Raw genomic sequence first — 21,161 nt, forward strand, 5'->3', positions numbered from 1 at the left:
GAGATCCCACAAAGCCCAATTCTTGGTGTTTACTCAAGAGAAATGAAAACGTATGTTCATGCAAAAACCTGTATGTGAAGGTGTATAGTGGCTTTATTTATAATCATCCCAAACTGGAAGCAACTCATATGTCTATCAACTGGTGAACGGAAACACAAACTGCAGCACATCCAGACAAAGGAATGCTCCTCTACAACACAAAGGAGCAAACCACTGACACACACAACAGCATGGACGAGTCTCAAATGTACTGTGTGAAGTGAAAGAAACCAGACTCAATGGCTACACACTATATGGTTCCATTTATATGAAATTCTGGAGAAGGCAAAACGATAGGGAAGGAAAACAGATGCATGGTTGTCAGGGGCTAGAGCTGGTGGCAGGGAATGATGACACAGGGGTGTGACATGTTCTACATCTGACTGTGGTGGTAGTTGTACAACTGTATGCATTTGCTTTAATTCATAGAACTGCACACTAGAAAGGGAGAATTTCACTATATATACCTTATAGCTCAAGAGAGCTGATTAAAAAAACAAAACCTGAAAGGCTGAAATGCTCCTAAAAGTGGGCAGTACTTTGGAAGCCCGAGAGGTATACTGTGACAGTCTGTAGAGTTTATATTTCTATGTGATAGCCTTTAAAAAGTAAATCAGAAAAATACTATAATACTTTAACTTCTAAAATCGAAGGAATCTATGTTAGCATACTACTAGAAGTAAAAACTTTACCATTACGTAGAAAGGATTAGACTGTATCAAAACTGCCCAGCTCTCATCCTAGATCCAACTGACTCAAAGCAATTCAAAACAACTTTTTGTTTGCTTATCACACCTACCTTTATATTATTCAAATTAACTTCAACAAGACGAACATCATTTTCTTTAATTCTCTGTAAACTCTCTTCAACATTAGTTGGATTTGGGGGCTCATCAAATACTGGAAGAATCTTTTCACCTTTTACCACATCTGTAGCAACAAATGAAAAGAGCAAGAGTGTCACTGGGTTGATACTATAACAGTGAATGCATATATTAACTTGGAAACACGTAGCACACATACACATATTCAGTAGAACTATAAGTTTCTTTCCCCAAATTTCTAAAAAATCCTTTATGTGCTCCCACATAAAGCACTGAAATAAAATTTTACTGAATATAAATACCAAACATAATTCAACATTTAATTTGTTTGCAGTGTATCAGCCTTCAAAAATGAGTATTTTCACTGCCTCTTGCCTCTTAGTGTATTACAAGATATCTTTACCACGAAAATATAGTTGATGACACAAGCTGGTGACCCCCTTTATTTTTAGCAATGTTCAAGATAAAGTTCTAATAGGACAAAATCTAACAACTCATCATTTTCTCTGAGGTTTGACTAGTAATTAATGCAAAGGCAGTAAGAATCAGAGACATGAACAAACACAGCCTCCACAAAGAGTGAGTTGACGGAAGGACACACTGCCTGTTCCTCCCGTGGGGAGTACTACGCAATGAGAAAGGGCAGAGGACTCTATCAGGAAGAAGAATAGAAACAGGGAATGGGGAGACAGAGAAAGGTAATGGTACACAGAAGAACTACTGAGACAGGAATTCCCTGCCCTCCTTCATCCTACAGCCCAATCCTTCACCATTTATACCCACACACATGGCCAGAATACAGCTATTCAAAACTGAAAGAGGACCCAGAAGCCTTGAACCCTCTAGTGAGATGTAAATGCGCTCTGAGGTATGTGTGGAGGTCCACGAACACCTATAACAGATAAACTTTTATGGATATATTTTCTGGGGAGAACACCTAGAGCATCAGATTCTCAAAGAGGAGAATGACCACAACATTAAGAGCAAGTGACATGGAAAGACTGACAGGGTCACTGTCTGGCTTAGTTATTCCCTGCTGCCCTCCTCTAGCTTTTAGGAGCAAAACTCACCTTAAGACAAAGTATATTGCTTACTCATCCAATAAATTCCCTCTAAGAGTACCTTGTTCTTTTCAAATATCACACACACACACACACACACACACACACACACACACACCCTCCTACACACAGCATCCTGAAGAGATCAGCTCAGACAAAAGTCTGAAAATTAATTTCCTGAGGACAGCTGAAAGATCAGCAAGGCAGTCTTCTTCAAGATGGTAGATCAAGGGGACTGGAGAAAATCTTCCTCACTGAATGGAAAATTCAATGAGCTCTTTCTCAATTCCAAATTTTCTAAAACCAAAAAATTCCTTTTCTTCTCTGCAGAATGCGTATAAAGAGCCTTGCTCTATAATGAAATAATGGATCCAGTCAACAGGATGTGGAAACCATTAAGAAAGGTTCGTGGGGAACTTTAATTGGATGGATCAGGTTGCCAAAATTTGAGTCCACTGATCAATCTTAACACATTCCCCAAAGAGGAATGACCAGACTTGATATGCTTCCTAATGTGATTCGATCACTACCCAGGAAGCGTTCTTGCCAAAAAAAATTTAAAACTGCACCTGAATTTGATCAAGCTTCTAGAAAACAACAGTTTACAGAAACACAGGAGGTAGAGAGAAACAAGTAAAATGATACTACAAGGTTGCAATCAGCCAAATCCAGAATGTGGAAAATTCTACATGACAACACAGTTTCTTCAAGGGATAAATGCTATGAAGAAAGTGGGAAAGAAGTTGAGGAGGAGAACTGTTAAGAAATTAAGACGAACTTAAACCAAATGACAACCAAATGCAATATGTGACCCTCATCTGGATCCTGATTTGAACAAACCAGCTGTGAAATGACGTTTTTGAGAGAAAATGGGAAATCTGAACATGGACTGGGTATTAGATGATATGAAGGAATTGCTGGTTATTTTTAAGTTTGATAATGGCATTGTGGTTATGTTACAAGAAAAGCCTTTGTGAGAGACACATATGGAAATATTTATGGGTGAAGTAATACAAACAAACAGGATTTGCTTTAAAATATTCCAGGGAAAAGAGTAGAAGGGGTGGGAGGGAGGCAGACGGTGGATGAAACCCGGCTGGCATAATGTGAAAAACAGCTGAAGCTGGATGATGGATTTATTATTCCCTCTTCTATAATGTATGCTTGAACATTTCTACAATAGAAAGTTAAAAAAATAGGGGAATGGCCAATTACAGAACATTCATAAAATGGAATGTTATACAGATGTTTGAATGAGGTAAATCTGTATGTACTAACTAGGAAATGTGATATATTGCTAAGTGATATCCTATATAGCATGGATTAAAATCCTCACCACTGATTTTGTGGGATATTGAAGCTAGTTACTTAATCATTCTAAAACCTCAGCTCCTTCAAAGGCATATTAAAGATAATAATAATACTTGTTTCGTAGAACTGTTGTGAGGATTGAGAACAATTTACATTCAAGAGCTGTGCACACAAGAACATGGCCCATGGTAAGCATTCAAAAAAATCAGCCAACAGTATTACTGAAAAATTCAGGGACAAGAAATATCTCTAGTATGATCCCATTTTTGTAAGAAAAGAAAAGACAATTCGTGTATAGCACATATACATATGTAAGTTTATACAAGCATAATACAAAGTCTGGAAGGATATATTCCCAATTGTTAACAGTTAGGGAGGGGGTAGAGGTCGGGTACGGTGAGTAGGAGGCATGACGGTTGTGAGTAGAGACACTTTTACTGCTTACCTTGTCCCCTTAGGTCTTGTTTAAATTTACTACAAAATAGGCATGACTTTGGTGATTTTAAGATGTCTTATAAATAAATTTTTTAAAAAGCTTTGCTTTAGGTTATCTAATACTTTGCATCAGACTAAAAGGTTTAGAGGCTGAATAGTTCTTTGCTTTCTCCTGAATCTGATTTTATAATATACTTTCTTTGTCAGCACTGTTGTGGGTTTCTTGAAAATCAGGAACACTGAAAACAAAATGTCAGTAAAAGCCAAGTATGACTAATTTTTATAGCGTTTACCATTAGTATTATTTAGTGAGGTGAGAGTAGTTCCTATTACATTTGCTGACACATTAAGTATAAAATATTTAATATTCTATTCTCAATGGTTTTCTAGGTCAATACCATCTAACTGGAATCTTAGGTTTCAAGTACATATGCATAACATCTGGTATGCAAATACTGAAGCTATTACATGGAGAAAACAAAACATAATTAACAAAGGATTGGAATTCACAAAGCATTATAAGTACTCACTTGAAAAATGTTCTTGGTCGACACCATTACTACTTCCCACTATATTGCAGAACTGTGTATTCGTTATCAAATTGTGCATCCCAAGAATAGCTATAAATACAGAAAAAGAAAATTATTTTTTTATTTCCATCAATTTTAAACATAAAGAATTAATTTTATGCCCCCAAATTTCTATCAACGATTTTAACACTCTCTGGGCTTTTTCCTACTAAATTAAATACACATTTCGTAGCTAAAAAAACAAAAAAGAGAAAACATGATTAAAAACCACCTACAATCTCTTTCTTATCAATACCCTTGTAATTTCTCCCCACATTTCTGAATTTAGACACAGCTGGAGCCAGCTTAACCCTAAACCTAAGTCTATGCTTAGCTCCATCTGGTGGCCAAGAGAGAAAATGGAAATGATCTATTGTTGCTGTTCACCCTCACAGGGCTTCTCCAAACATAATGCGATAAAAGGCAGATTTTTCAACTTAACCTTAACTCTCATATTAATTTACATTTGTATTTTAGCTAAGACTAGAATACTAAAAGTATGGTTGAATTCTCATATTTAAGATTAAAGTAGCATCCCTCAAAAATGACACTTAGGAGGAGAAATAAATTTGGATTTTGATGGCCTTTTGCACAAATAAGGCAGAAGCTACAGTATGCCTCTGGCCCATTCCACTCTGAGGAATGTACCATTTATAAATCCATTAGCCCTCAGCCCCTCCCCAGGGAATAAGATACCTGCTCTAGCTGTGGTACCACACCTTGACTGTCCCTTCCCTGGGTCCTTCCCAAAGAACCATCACTGCTCCTTTTAAACATGTTAGTACTTGAAATTATTTGGTACTAACCTCTCCCCATGTGTCATATTTTTCTATCTAGAAAAATGGGTGTGGGTGGAGGCAGCTGGGGGCAGATACTGGTCCAGATAAGAAACTGGTAATGATGAAAATCACAGGGAGGTTTGGAATGTTCCATATATCTTCAGAAAAGTTGGGAAAGTGGTGAGTATAGCTCAGGACTGACTATTTTATCTAATTTCCAATTACCCGTTTCTGGGTCTTCTAATAAAATGGGATAGCAGTAGACCCTGGAGACAGCTTCTAGCTGAGCACCAGCTGATGAAAGATTTTTATAAAGACTTTCAAAGATGGCAAAATGGGAAAAGACATCCAATAATCAATAAATTCCATTAATATAAAAATTTCACCGTTAAGAGAATTTAAAGAAACTAAATCCTTTATGTCAGATTTATAGTGTAACAAACAAAGCCAAATGTACGGTTACTTATTCAACAGCACTCTGCTGGGCAAAGCAAGCATTTGTATAGTGTGTATAAGGTTTGTGTTGGTATTTTCCTCCCCTCTATACCATTCACAAATTAATTTGTTTTAGGAGATACCTGCGAGATCACACAATTCTGTATCAGAAGCACTTGTCAAAGCTTCTTCTAGCTCTGGATCAAGAGATACTTTTTCTTCTGTAAAAGTCTGCACAGGTTTCTGCTTAGGGATAAATATCTTCCCTGTAAAATAAAGCAGTTTGTTAGTTTCACTACTACTGCTAGTAACTCACCATTTTATTCTTACAAAAATTATTAGAAGTATGTGCAACTGAAGCTGAAGTAAAAGGTCAAGATTAACATCTACAATAATTTTGTTTCATCTTTGGTATGTATTTATAAGTTTCTAAGGCAACACTTTGGCCATATAAGTTGGAACAAGAAAAAGAAATGAACCAAGAAATTTTCCCATTTGTGAAAGTAAAAATAGGCTCTTTTTGGAGTATTTATGAGTTATTCTACAAATACTAAATCAAAAAATAAATGAATAAAAAAATCTATAAATTAAGGAAAAAACAGAATTCATTTTCTTATTCTTAAGCAAGGAACTGCTACAGTCCCTTGGGGGATGGCAGAGGCAATTCTAGTTCCAGAAATTCAAGTTCTAATTGCAAAGAAATTCCTGTATGTCCTGAGTGGTAGTCTGAAACTTTCTGTCACTGTTCTTCTAAGCCTCTATGACACTAACAAGGTTACCTGTTAAGAAACTAGTTATTCTAGAAACCTACAGTATTTATTATGTGAAAATCAGTATTTCATTACCGTATGTTCAACGCGAAAGTGAAAACATGAAGGGAATGGAAAATGATAATGATATAACTGCAGCACAAGCCAACCAAACAAGAGGTACTTACACATGGTGGGACTGAGTTACCAAGATTGACTCTGGTTTCCCCCCTGAGACAGGTGAAAATTCTAACTAAGTGATCTAGGAAGGCCTATGTGTGGATTCACACAAGCTCCAATTATTTTCTTTTCTATCAGAAAATTACCAGGGAAATGTGTGAGAATATGTGACCTGATGAATCTATGTAGTATTCTATCAAAAGAAATGTTTGTGGGCTTAATAATCAGTGTAGTAAATGTTGTACAATTCTTGTTCAAGGTAAATATCAATCAGTGTAATTCATAAGAAATCCTTCCACGATACAGATTGATCCCAGGAATCTGACCAAAGCTGGTCAGGTATTTTCAGCTAAGCCCATCTAAAAGATTTAATTTCTGATATTATATTTCATTTTTTATTATTTCCACTTGGTTCTTGTTAAAAAAAATTAGTTTCTATCTCTCTGCCAAAATTCCTCATCTCTTCACACATGCCTTGTCCACCAGATTTTCTGAGATTTTTGTCATAAAGTTCCTGACTGATAACACCAATATTTGGGTCATCTCTGGTCTTCTATTGACTGTTTACTTTTCTTGACTATAGGCCACATGTGTCTTAAGATCTCTGACTTCGTATTGGGCATTTTTATATAAAAGTATAGCAGAGACTAAAGGAAGTGACATTTATTCCTAGAAAGGAATGTGCCACTCAGGTCAGTGCTGAAGTAACATGCTCTACAGTTGAGCTGAATCTGGTTTTTTTTGTTGCAACGTTAGTTTGATTCACTTCCTCACTGGCTTCAAACATTTTGAGGACAGGATCAGGACTTAATCTTCAGCAAGGCCTAGGATTAGAACTCTGGTGAGGTTCTGGAGATCTCCTGAGCTGCCACTGCCTACTGTTTTGAACTGTAAAGTAGTAACATTGCTCCTGATGTGTAGTCCTGGCTGCCAGATTTCTAGGAGCTCTGTTTTCCAGTTCCACCCCCCACTTTCCCACTTTTTGGGCCTTGGCAGATCTTTCAGCCCGACGCTTATGTTGTCTGCTCTACGCTTTGTGAAGTGGGAGATGGCCTGAAAGGGATTTCTCTCAGCTCTCCTGTCTCTCTCTCAATCTCCCGAGCTAAAAACCTATGCCTCAGGAATCTTCTCTCAGCTCTGCTTCACTGCCTCGGTTCTTGGAGTAGAATCCCTAGCACTAAATGAAGACCTGAAGCAAAGAACTGGAGGGTCGTGCAGTCTCACCCTATCTCTAGGGCTGCACTGTTCAATATGATATGTTCAATATGGTATGTGACTATTTAAGTTTAAATTAGTTAAAATTAAAAATTCAGTCTCTCAGTTACACTAGCCGCGTTTGGCTAGTAGCTACCACACTGGTTAGCACAGATACTGACCATTCCCACCATGGCATAAAGTTCTAGCAGACAGTGCTGCTCTAGGGCTCCTCTGATTTCTAATCTACCGTGCTGGCCCATACACCGCCATTAAAAGCTTAAAAGTTAGGCTGACTTCTCCTTACTCCTCTCTACGGTAGTTTCCTCCTTTTCCCGATATTTCAGTCAGGAAAGAACGCAGAATGGATCACCTCTTTTTTTTTTTTTTTTTTTTTGGATCACCTCTCTTATGGAGGGCTTGCCACTTTCTGTGAGTCAATAAGATTTGTGTCTTCAAGCTTTCTGATTTTTTTTTTTTAACTATGATTAATGTAGCGTATATTGCTTGTTTTGGTGAGAATAAGAAGTCTCTTGCAACTTCCTACATCTGAATCAGAAGTCTTTCTAGGCAAGTATTTTCTTATTTAAAAAATGGCACTTGGCCAATCTACAATGTATTTATATTAGTAAGGATGCTTTTAACTGCATATAACAAAATCCCCAATTTAAAGTGGTTTAAACTGGTGCTTCTCAAGCTTTAATGTGCATGTCATCTACCTAGTGGTCTTATTAAAGTGCAGATTCTGATGCAGGAGGTCTAACATGAGCTCTAAGAATCTGTATTTCTAGCCAGCCTCCCAGGTGGTGCTGATACCGCTGATGCACAGATCACTCTCAAAGCAGCAAGGATTTAAACAATAAGTATTTTTTATCTCACTTAATAACTCCACAGGTAGGTGGCTGAAGGATTGGTTCAGCAGCTCAGTGTTGACATCAAAGATCCAGGCTCTATTTTTCTCTTTGTCTATAACTAGCATGGAAGCCTTTGTTCTCAGGCCATTAGTCTCAAGATGACCTTTGTAATACTATGCATCACATCCTCATGCGGCAAGGTCAGGGCAGGAAGGAAGGGCACTTTCTCAACTGCTGACTTTTATAAGGAAAACTGTCCGATAGATTTCTTCTCTGGTCTCACTGACCTGCACCGGGTCACATGTCCATGCCCCACCTGCAAGGGTAGCTTGAAAAGCAAGGATCTGGCCTTTTCAGTCTATTTCAGAGATGGATTCTGCCAGTAAGGAAGAAGGAATTTCTGAATGGTTGTTAAATAGAAAACTACCACATTTGTCCCAGTACTGAACCAGATGAAGTACACTTCTGTGCTCCCTTAATTCCCTGAACATTTCACTGTGGCTATACTTACTCATTTTGCATGTTTGTCTGTCCTCTGTGAGCATTTCAATGTTCTGTTCCATCCTTACATTTCCATCCCTACAATTCCATCCCTACATTGTCTGTCCTCTGTGAGCTTTCCAATGTTCTGTTCCATCCCTACATTTCCTAGCTCACAGCAGGCAATCCAATTTGTTGAATAAATAATCTGGTGATCACCTCTAGTTCAACTACCTCCTTGTATAAAGTATAATATAAATACCCTGGTTCAAAGTTACACAGCAGAGTTAGCACTAGAACACAGGTTCCCAAACTCTCAACCCAGTAATTTTTCCAATCAACTGGTGGCTTTCAAACTTAACTCTTTAGCAGTGGACTTTTCAACTCAAACAAATGCTTATCTGTATGGTGGTACGTAACTGATCTTCTTAGTACCAAACTTTGGAGTTCTGGTGATTATTAGATAATCTTTTATCATTAGTTCACAGACAAAGGCAAATACAAATCATTACATTCTGATAATTCCTTAATACTTTTCACAGTGGCTGATATAACAAAGTGGCATACAATTCAGATGGCATGCCTTTAACTGCCATTTCAGGATAATTACATTTTCCTGAGCAAAATCTTACCGGCACTTTCAGGTGTCTATCTCCGTGGCTAATGTTGGCTGCACAATGGAGTCACCTGGAAAATTTTAATAAATTCTGATGTCCAAGTCGCACCCCCAGAGATTCTGATTTAACTGGTCTGATGTGCTGTATGGGACATCTGGATTTTCAAAAGCTCTCTAGGAATTCTAATGCATAGCAGCCAAGGTCAAGAAACACTGGATTACGGTATTCACTTAGTAAAAAAAACTATATAAACTATCAAAAAGCTGCCTATGTCTTATTCTAGGGACCAATGGAATCTAAAGTGTTATAAAAATCTAAAATGTTTATTTTTGTAATCCTCATCCACAGTCCATAGAAGCATTATTCTTTTTCTTTTTCTTTTTTTTTTGCAGAAGGGAGTTCCAATCCCCCATCAGCATGTTCTTTCTTTTCTTTTTTTTTTTTAATGTTTATTTATTTATTTATTTGGTTGCACCAGGTCTTAGTTGCGGCAGGCAGGCTCCTTAGTTGCAGCTCACTAGCTCCTTAGTTGTGGCATGCAAACTCTTAGTTGCAGCATGCATGTGGGATCTAGTTCCCTGGCCAGGGATCGAACCCAGGCCCCCTGCACTGGGAGTGTGGAGTCTTAACCTCTGCACCACCAGGGAAGTCCCGAGGCATTATTCTTATCTAATTTTTCCCCATACATAAACTTTTGCTAATACTTACAAATACAAAATGGATCTCATCAGAAAAAAACAACAAAGCAAAACAAAATTTCCAAGGGCTTATGGAAATTCTGTGACACAGAATTTTGCTCTATTTATACAGCTGTGAAATAATTTGGTACCTCTTCTGATACTCCTCTTTACAATTTCTCTGTATGTAGAGATTTTTGTTGCAGAGGTATTTAGATTATACAGTATTGTGTTTTTAACGATACAAAAAGTAATCACTTCATATTTCTTCATGATTAGTTTAACATGAATACACTGTAAGAATTATACTTTAATGTGTATATATAAAATTTTGTTATAGAAAATTAAAAGTAAAGAAAATTACTTTTGTAAGAAAGGATAAAATAGGCAGGACTTAAGTTTAGCATTATGAATACAGTACTTGAGCGGTTCTCCTCAAACTCTTTAAAGACTTAACCCCTTAAACAAATCTCAGCTATTTGCAGAAAGTGACAAGGTGATTCTAAAATTCATGTGGGAATCCAAGAGACCCAGAATAGCCAAACAAGCTTGAAAAAGAAGAACAGCTGAAGGACTCATACTTCCCAATTTCAAAACTTAATACAAGACCTCGCTGGTGACGCAGTGATTAGGAATCCGCCTGCCAGTGCAGGGGACATGGTTTCAATCTCTGGTCCGGGAAGATCCCACGTGCCATGGAGCAACTAAGCCCGTGCACCACAACTACTGAGTCTGCGCTCTAGAGCCCGCAAGCCACAACTGCTGAAGCCCGTGTACCTAGAGCCCATGCTCGGCAACAAGAGAAGCCACCACGATGAGAAGCCCACGCACTGCAACAAAGAGTAGCTCCCGCTCGCCACAACTAGAGAAAGCCCGCACGTGGCAATGAAGACCCAATGCAGCCAAAAATAAATAAATAAAAATTTTTTAAAAAACCTAAATACAAAGTTACTGTAATCAAGATAGTGTTATGGTGTACTAGGAAAGACATTTACATCAATGAAATAGAATTGAGAACCCAGAAATAAACTCATATTTACGGTCAATTGAATTTCTACAAGGATACCAAGACAATTCGACTGAGCAAGAGTTGTCTTTTCAACAAATAGTGCTTGGCCAGTTGGATAGCTATATGCAAAAGAACGAAGCTGGACCCCTATATTTCATACCATACACAAATATTAACTCAAAATGAATTACAGACCTAAATGTAAGAGCTAAAACTATAACTCAGAAAAAAAAAACCTAAGAGTAAATCTCCATGGCCTTGAGTTAGGGAATGATTTTTTAGATATAACAACAAAAGTACAAACAACAGGACTTCCCTGGTGGTGCAGTGGTTAAGAATCCGCCTGCCAGCTCTATTAACAATAGCCAGGACATGGAAACAACCTAAGTGTCCATCAACAGATGAATGGATAAAGAAGATGTGGTACATATATACAATGAAATATTACTCAGCCATAAAAAGAAACGAAATTGAGTTACTTGTAGTGAGGTGGATGGACCTAGAGTCTGTCATACAGAGTGAAGTAAGTCAGAAAGAGAAAAACAAATACTGTATGCTAACACATATATATGGAATCTAAGGGGAAAAAAAGGTCATGAAGAACCTAGGGGCAAGATGGGAATAAAGACGCAGACCTACTAGAGAATGGACTTGAGGATATGGGGAGGGGGAAGGGTAAGCTGGGACAAAGTGAAAGTGGCATGGACATATATACACTACCAAATGTAAACCAGATAGCTAGTGGGAAGCAGCCGCATAGCACGGGGAGATCAGTTCGGTGCTTTGTGACTACCTAGAGGGGTGGGATAGGGAGGGTGGGAGGGAGACGCAAGAGGGAAGAGATACAGGGATATATGTATATGTATAACCGATTCACTTTGTTATAAGGCAGAAACTAACAAACCATTGTAAAGCAACTATACTCCAATAAAGATGTTAAAAAAAACCCAAAACAACAACAACAAAACAAAAAAATAAATAAATAAATAAATAATAAAAAGAACCCACCTGCCAGTGCAGGGGACACAGGTTCGATCCCTGCTCCAGGAAGATCCCACATGCTACGGAGCAACTAAGCCTGTGTGCCACAACTACTGAAGCCTGTGCACCTAGAGCCCGCGCTCCGCAACAAGAGAAGCCACCGCAATGAGAAGCCCACGCACCGCAATGAAAAGAGTAGCCCCTGCTCCCCGCAACTAGAGAAAAAGCCTGTGCGCAGGAACAAAGACCCAATGCATCCAAAATAAATAAATAAATAAAATTTTAAAGGTTACTGTAAAACAAAAAAAGTACAAACAACAAAAGAAAAAATAGATAAATTGAACTATATCAAAATCTAAAATTTTGTGGGACAGTGATACCACCAAGAAAATGAAAAGACAAGCTACATAATGAGAGAAAAAAGTTTTCAAATCATATATTTGATAAGAAACATATCTAGAATATATAAAGTGTTTATCAATAATAAATCAAATATTTTGATTGACTGACAAAAATCAGTAATAAAAAGACATCCCAATTTAAAAATAGGCAAAGGATTTGAAGAGACATTTATCCAAAGAAGATATAAGATGTCAAAGAGCACATGAAAAAATGCTCAATACCATTAGTCATTAGGGAAATGCAAATCAAAACCACAATGTATGTTATCACTTCACACCTACTAAGATGGCTATAATCAAAACGACAGACAAGAGTTGGCCAGGATGTGGAGAAATCGGAACACTAATACATTGCTGGTGGGAATGTAAAATGGTGCAGCCACTTTGGAAAACAATTTGGCAGTTGTTCAAATTGTTAAAAAATAGTTACTAAGTGACCCAGCAATTCCACTAGTAGGTATACATAGCAACTTGTACACAAGTGTTCACAGCAGCATTATTCATAGTAGCTAAAAAGTGGAAACAATCCAAATGTCCATCAACTGACAAATGGAGAAACAAAGTGTGTGTTTTCATACAATGAAATATTATTCATCCATAAAAAGGAATGAAACACTGAAACATGCTAAAACACAGATGAAACTCCCAAACACTAGGCTAAGTGAAGGAAGTCAGTCATAAGTACATATTGTATGATTCCATTTATTTGAAATGTCCAGAATAGGCAAATTTAGAGAGAAAAAGTTGATTAGTGGTTTTCTGGGGCTGGACAATAGAGTGAGGAATGGAGACTATTCATAGGTACAGGGTTTCCTTTTGGGATGATAAAAATGTTCTAAACTTAAGATTATGGTGGTAGTTATACAACTCTGTGAATGTACTAAAAACCATTGAATTGTACACTTTAAATGGGTAAATTTTATGATGTGGGTTGCACCGTAAACACATTCAGCCAGATAGTGTTTGTGCTTCTTAGTTAAAATCAGCTGTTCTCTGAGAAATACACAATTAGCAAACTGCTTGATTGATTCCATATTAACAGAAAATGCGTTTCTAAACATGTGTGTTAATTTAAATTAGTCTCATATAAATTAGATTTAAGTTACAAATCTTAATTACTAAGAGATGCTGATAAATAGATCTCCATTATAATGGTTAATGTGATTTGTGCCCTCAATGTCTTGCAAGATGAGTGAAATGTTCAGCTTTTATTTGATGTATAGGTATTAAGTAGGGGTGTGTGTGTGTGTGTGTGTGTGTGTGTGTGTGTGTGTTTGCAGAGGGTAGGGAAATGTGTAAATTTGATACTGCTTTTATCCAAAACCATCTGTTAACAAAATTAGTACACCATTTTTTTATGATCATCTTTCTTCTGATATGTTTTTATAAAAATCATAGATTATTCTTTATAGAAATTTCAGTCTCATTCTGATAAAATGATTTAACATATATAAAGCAACTGGTATACAGTAAATGCAATAGACACATGTTAATTATTTATTCTTATTTTCTCTGGAATTTCTTGCATGTGTACGTGAGAGACACAGAGCATTTTCCAAAACAACCCAGGAGGACTGAAAACCATAAAGTCCCAAGTATCTATATCAGTGATTCTTTTTTTAAAATTCATTCATTCATTCATTCATTCATTTATATCTGAGTTGGGTCTTTGTTGCTGCACACGGGCTTTCTCTAGTTGTGGCGAGCGGGGGCTACTCTTCGTTGCAGTGCACGGGCTTCTCACTGCAGTGGCTTCTCTTATTGCGGAGCACGGGCTCTAGGCGTGCGGGCTTCAGTAGTTGTGCCTCACTGGCTCTAGAGCGCAGGCTCAGTAGTTGTGGCACACGGGCTTAGTTGCTTCACGGCGTGTGGGATCTTCCCGGACCAGGGCTTGAACCCATGTCCCGTGCATTGGCAGGTGGCTTCTTAAGCATTGCCCCACCAAGGAAGCCCTATATCAGTGATTCCTAAACTCAGAAAATGAAGACTGACTAGGCATGGATATTTTTGAAAAAGCTCCCTACATGATTCTGATTTTTACCTACTCATGTTGATAAAGTGCTAATCTGTATAATTACAGCTCTGAAAAGATTAGGATGAGTACTACTGTACTGATCTAATTTTACTTTTCCTCTCCTTGAAATATGGTCAAAAAGCTCTGACTTATAACTTTTAATATTTGTATTTATTTGAAATAACATACTGTCTTAAAAAATGGTTATTCACTTCTATTCTTCAGTACACAGCATTCTATCTAAATACCTTATTTAACAAAGCAACATCTAAAACTGGATTTTTTAAAAACTGAAATTACAGTTCTTTACATTGTAGCAAAATATGAAAATAAGCAATGACAAGATCAGAAAAAAATCTCTCAGACAAGTATGAAAAGATATGCTTGCCACCCCCAAATGAAACAAAACAAAAACAGGGCAATGACTCTTGGTTGCTAAGAATGCTGAAAGAGTTCAGTAATGTTTCTGTAACTACAAAATGGCAGCTAAGGAAATAGAAGAAACCAAGATAAGAATTCATATAATGGTAGCTTAAATGCATGGCATTAATCCAAACCTGTGTTTGTGCCAAGAGGAGAAAAAAAAAAAAGGAATATCTTGCCAAGATCCTTGTTATTGTTCTAAAATAAGTAAGATACTATGAACCATGTTAACAATTTTATTGCCAGGACCTTTCTTCACAAGTCCTCATCTCTTTTGCTCTGATATCAAGTCACAGCTACCACAATGTTAAGAATGATCTTAGTCATGGTCCCATCCTTGCTAAGTATATAAAATATACAATAACTAGAAACAGAGGAGTCTCTTAGTTATTTCATTTCTACAGAGGTGAAAGGCCCTAGCTAATTTTACTATGTGTATGTTTATAAGCTACCTTGTTCCAGAAAAGATTTAAGGGAACTAGGCCACTATAATCTCCACAGGGGGCTTTGGGATATCCTTTTGACAGGAAGTGCACAAACCTCAAATCAACCAAACCAAAGGATGAGGGAGCAGATACTGGAAAGGCATTTTTGGTTTGACCCAACAGCACACATGACACCTGCTCAATACTACAATATGATCACCAATAAATGCTTCTTTATTCAACAAATGTTTAGTGAGCTTGTATATACTAGATAATGAGCTAGAAAGATAGCATAAGGAAAATGAAATATGAGATTCTTTACTTTGAGGAGCTTATACTCTAGTTGGGGAAACAGGATATCTATTGTATACGATTCTGGAGACTTCCACTTCTGGCCAAGATGGAGTAATAGGGTCAGGATTTACCCATGACTGAAACAACCCCAAAATGGACAAAATATAAGAAAGTTTACAAGACACTGATCATCAGGCAAAAAAGAACAGTGATTCCTGAGAGATGAGACACAAAGTGAGCTCCATGACTGCCCAGGTTACTGCCTGGAGAAAAGTGTCCAGGCTGCAGCACGCGGAACAGAACCCAGGCAGAGCCTGGGGAACTATCTGAACCAAAGAGACACAGCTGAGGTCCAGAAAGATGAGGGCAGCCAGCGTTTATAGAACAGAGTGCCAGAGAGGACAGAGTTACACAGACAGCGCACTCTGGAGATCTGCAGAGGGCTGCCTTTTAGCGTTCAGCAGAGTACAGATCAGCACACGTGTATGATGAAACTACCTTGGGCCAAGGAAAAAAAAATCTGAAAAAATTAGAAATAACAGTGCACAGGCTCATGCAGGGCTGGGAATAGAATGTGCTCCCACCAGCCAGACTGGAAAACCTCATAATTCACAGTGCACTGGGTAGGGAACTCAGGAGAGTCTTGCCTCAGTAGTGGAGAAATAATGAGCCCTAGACCAAACGCTGCTCCAGTCCCACCTAACAAATCTGAAAAGCAAGACCCTAAAGGAGCAAATGATCAAATTGTTTCCAAGTAACTAAATCTTGTCTCAGAATGAATCTCAAGACTATTTATAGGGGTATCAAAATATCCAGCACCCAAAAAGTTAAAATTCATAATGTCTGGTATCCAATAAAAATTTACCAGCATGCAAAGAAGCAGGGAAATTCGACCCATAAGGAAGAGAAAAAAAAAATCAATATATCAAAACTGACTTAGCAATGACAGATGATAAAATCAGCAGGTAAGGATATTAAAACAGTTATTATAATTATATTCCATATGTTCAAAATGTTATATAGAGACATGGAAGATATGAAACAAAAAAAAAAAAAAGGAGGAAAGAGAACAAAGAACTGATGGGACAAACAGAAAAAATATACTATGTTAAAACTAATCTAAAGAAAGCAAGATTGGTTATATTAATATCAGACAAAGTAGATTTCAGAGCAAAGAATATTACCAGGGATAAAGAAGGTCATTCCATAATGACAAAATGGGCAATGCATCAAGAGGATATACAAGCTTAAATCAACTAAAAAGAAAAAACATGGGGGGAGGAGTCAAGATGGTGGTGTGGGAGGACGGGGAGTTAGCGTCTCCCCACAACTAGGGCACGTGCCGGCCGCTGATGGAGGACTCTAACCCCCAAGGAGACAGGAGGAACCCCAGAGTGAACTGGTAGGATGTAGGGGGACCGAGGGGGTAGGAGAAGTAGAGGCCAGACAAGATCGGCACCCCTGAAGCAGGAGAGATTAGGAGAGGCAGGTGGGAGGGACTCTCCGGGAAGAGCAGGAGAGGAGTGGAGGGTGATTGCCTGGACCACTGGGACTGGGGAGCCTGCTGAGCTCCCAAGCCGGCTCCCCACCTTTCCAAAGCCCCCTCCAGGCCACATGGGTCCTGGGGGCATAGGAGGGAGGCCAGGGAGATCAGGAGACGCAGGCGGGAGGGGCCCTCCCACACCCCAGACCGGAGGAGCAGGAGAGGAGAGGAGGGCATTTGCCCCACCCACTCGAGCCCAGGAAGCCTGCTGGGCTCCCAGGTGAGGTCCCCTGCCCTCTTGAGACTGGGACCCTTCTGTTCCTTGAGCCTAAGCCCCACCCCACACAGCCCCCAGGGCCTTTTCCAGTGCTGTGTGTCCTGAGCATTGGCCCTGCCCACCACCCAAACCTCACCCTTGCTTAGGCCCTGCTCTCCACAGCCAAGGCCTTCCCCCCCTCCTTTTATTTATTATTATTTTTCTTTTCCCTCCTCCTCTTTTTTTACTATTGTGGTACTGATGTACCTTCCACTTGTTGATTCATCTATATTTTTATTTTTACATTCTTTCTAACATATCTGTTAGTTTCCTAGTCTAATTTTTTTTTTGTTATTGTTCTCTTTTTTTTTTTGCCACCCCACATGGCTCACAGGATCTTGATTTGCTAGCACGGGGTCGGGTGGAAGCTCCTGCAGTGGGAGCTCTGAGTCTGAACCACTGGACTAACAGACACCTTCAGACCCCAGGGAATATTCATCAGAGTGAGGTCTCACAGAGTTCCTCATCTCAGCACCAAGACCCAGCTCTACCCAATAGCCTACAAACTCCAGTGTTGGAAGCTTCAGGCCAAACAACCAGTAAAACAGGAACACAATCCCACTCATAAAAAAAAAAAAAAAAGAGACGGCAAAAAAATATGTCACAGATGAAGGAGCAAGGTAAAAACCTACAAGACCAAACAAGTGAAGAGGAAATAGGCAATCTACCTGAAAAAGAATTCATAGTAATGATAGTAAAGATGATCCAGAATCTCAGAAATAGAATGGAAGCATGGATTGAGAAAATACAAGAAATGTTTAACAAAGATCTAGAAGAACTAAAGAACAAACAAACAGATGAACAACACCATAACTGAAATGAAAAATACACTAGAAGGAATCAATAACAGAATAACGGAGGCAGAAGAACAAATAAGTGAGCTGGAAGACAAAATGGTGGAAATAACTGCCGAGGAGCAGAATAAAGAAAAAAGAATGAAAAGAACTGAAGACAATCTCAGAGACCTCTGGGACAACACTAAATGCACCAACATTCGAATTATAGGGGTCCCAGAAGAAGAAGAGAAAAAGAAAGGGTCTGAAAAAATATTTGAAGAGATTAAAGTGGAAAATTTCCCTAATATGGGAAAGGAAATAGTCACCCAAGTCCAGGAAGCACAGAGAGTCCCATACAGGGTAAACCCTAGGAAAAACACACCAAGACACATATTAATCAAACTAACAAAAATGAAATTCAAAGAAAAAATATTAAAAGCAGCAAGGGAAAAACAAAAAATACACACAAAGGAATCCCCATAAGGTTATCAGCTGATTTTTCAGTGGAAACTCTGCAGGCCAGAAGGGAGTAGCAGGATATACTTAAAGTGATGAAAGAGAAAAACCTACAACCAAGATTACTCTACCCAGCAAGGATCTCATTCAGATTCGATGGAGAAGTCAAAAGCTTTTCAGACAAACAACAGCTAAGAGAATTCAGCACCACCAAACCAGCTTTACAACACATGCTAAAGAAACTTCTCTAAGCGGGAAACACAAGAGAAGAAAAAGACCCACAAAAACAAACCCAAAACAATTAAGAAAATGTAACAGGAACATACATATCAATAATAACCTTGAATGTAAGTGGATTAAATGTCCCAACCAAAAGACACAGACCGGCTGAATGGATACACAAACAAGACCCATATATATGCTATCTACAAAAGACCCACTTCAGAACTAGGGACACATACAGACTGAAAGTGAAGGGATGGAAAAAGATATTCCATGCAAATGGAAATCAAAAGAAAGCTGGAGTAGCAATACTCATATCAGATAAAATAGACTTTAAAATAAAAACTGTTACAAGAGATAAGGAGGGACACTACATAATGATCAAGGGATCAATCCAAGAAGAAGATATAACAATTATAAATGTTTATGCAACCAACATAGGAGCACCTCAAAACATAAGGTAAATGCTAACAACCATGAAAGGAGAAATCGACAGTAACGCAATAATAGTAGGGGACTTTAACACCCCACTTACACCAATGGACAGATCATCCAAACAGAAAATAAATAAGGAAACACAAGCTTTAAATGACACAACAGACCAGATAGATCTAATTGATATTTATAGAACATTCCACCCAAAAGTGGCAGAATACACTTTCTTCTCAACTGCACATGGAACATTCTCCAGGACAGATCACATCTTGGGTCATAAATCAAGCCTCAGAAAATTTAAGAAAATTGAAATTGTAGCAAGCATCTTTTCTGACCACGATGCTATGAGATTGGAAATCAATTACAGGAAAAAGACTGTAAAAAACACAAATACATGGAGGCTAAACAGTGCGCTACTAAATAACCAAGAGATTACTGAAGAAATCAAAGAAGAAATAAAAAAATATGTGGAAACAAATGACAACAAAAACACAGCAACCCAAACTGTATGGGATGCAGCAAAAGCAGTTCTAAGAGGAAAGTTTATAGCAATTCAATCTCACCTCAAGAAACAAGAAAAATCTCAAATAAACAATCTAACTCTACACTTAAAACAACTAGAGAAAGAAGAACAAAGAAAACCCAAAGTCAGTAGAAGGAAAGAAATCATAAAGATCAGAGCAGAAATAAATGAAATAAAATGAAGAAAACAATAGCAAAGATCAATAAAACTAACAGCTGGTTCTTTGAGAGGATAAACAAAATTGATAAACCCTTAGCCAGACACATCAAGAAGAAAAGGGAGAGGACGCAAATCAATAAAATTAGAAATGAAAAAGGAGAAATCACAACTGACACTGCAGAAATACAAAGGATTATAAGAGACTACTACAAACAACTATATGCCGATAAAATGGACAACAACGAAGAAACGGACAAATTCTTGGAAAGGTACAATTTTCCAAGACTGAACCAGGAAGAATTAGAAAATATAAACAGACCTATCACAAGTATTGAAATTGAAACTGTAATTAAAAATCTTCCAACAAACAAAAGTCCAGGACGAGATGGCTTCACAGGCGAATTCTATCAAACATTTAGAGAAGAGCTAACACCAATCCTTCTCAAACTCTTCCAAAAAATTGCAGAGGGAGAAACACTCCCAAATTCATTCTACAAAGCCACCATCACCCTGATACCAAAACCAGAAAAAGATATCACACAAAAAAGAAAATTATAGACCAATATCAATGATGAACATAGATGCAAAAATCCTGAACAAAATACTAGTAAACAGAATCCAACAGCACATTAAAAGGATCATACACCATGATCAAGTGGGATTTATCCCAGGGATGCAAGGATTCTTCAATATATGCAAATCAATCAATGTGATACACCACATTAACAAATTAAGGAATAAAAACCATATGATCATCTCAATAGATGCAGAAAAAGCTTTCGACAAAATTCAACACCCATTTATGATAAAAACTCTCCAGAAAATGGGCTTAGAGGGAAACTACCTCAACATAATAAAGGCCATATATGACAAACCAACAGCAAGCATCATTCTCAATGGTGAAAAACTGAAAGCATTTCCACTAGGATTAGGAACAAGACAAGGATGTCCACTCTCGCCACTATTATTCAACATAGTTTTGGAAGTCTTAGCCATGGCAATCAGAAAAGAAAAAGAAATAAAAGGAATACAAATTGGAA

At 38.0% G+C, this 21,161-nt stretch overlaps 1 protein-coding gene across 1 annotated transcript in view; it reads right to left on the reverse strand.

Annotated features, from left to right (window-relative positions):
• TMOD3 (tropomodulin 3) overlaps positions 1-21,161 on the reverse strand; it is an 88,433-nt gene that overhangs the window by 13,588 nt on the left and 53,684 nt on the right. The window contains exons 4-6 of the mRNA XM_059913295.1: positions 5,597-5,719; positions 4,201-4,290; positions 839-969 (exon numbers count right to left, since the gene is read on the reverse strand). Of these exons, the coding sequence (XP_059769278.1) occupies positions 839-969; positions 4,201-4,290; positions 5,597-5,719 (344 nt within the window). The remainder of the gene's footprint in view (positions 1-838; positions 970-4,200; positions 4,291-5,596; positions 5,720-21,161) is intronic.

The sequence above is a fragment of the Balaenoptera ricei genome, chromosome 2 (genome assembly GCF_028023285.1).
Source record: "Balaenoptera ricei isolate mBalRic1 chromosome 2, mBalRic1.hap2, whole genome shotgun sequence".
Lineage (NCBI taxonomy): Eukaryota > Metazoa > Chordata > Mammalia > Artiodactyla > Balaenopteridae > Balaenoptera > Balaenoptera ricei.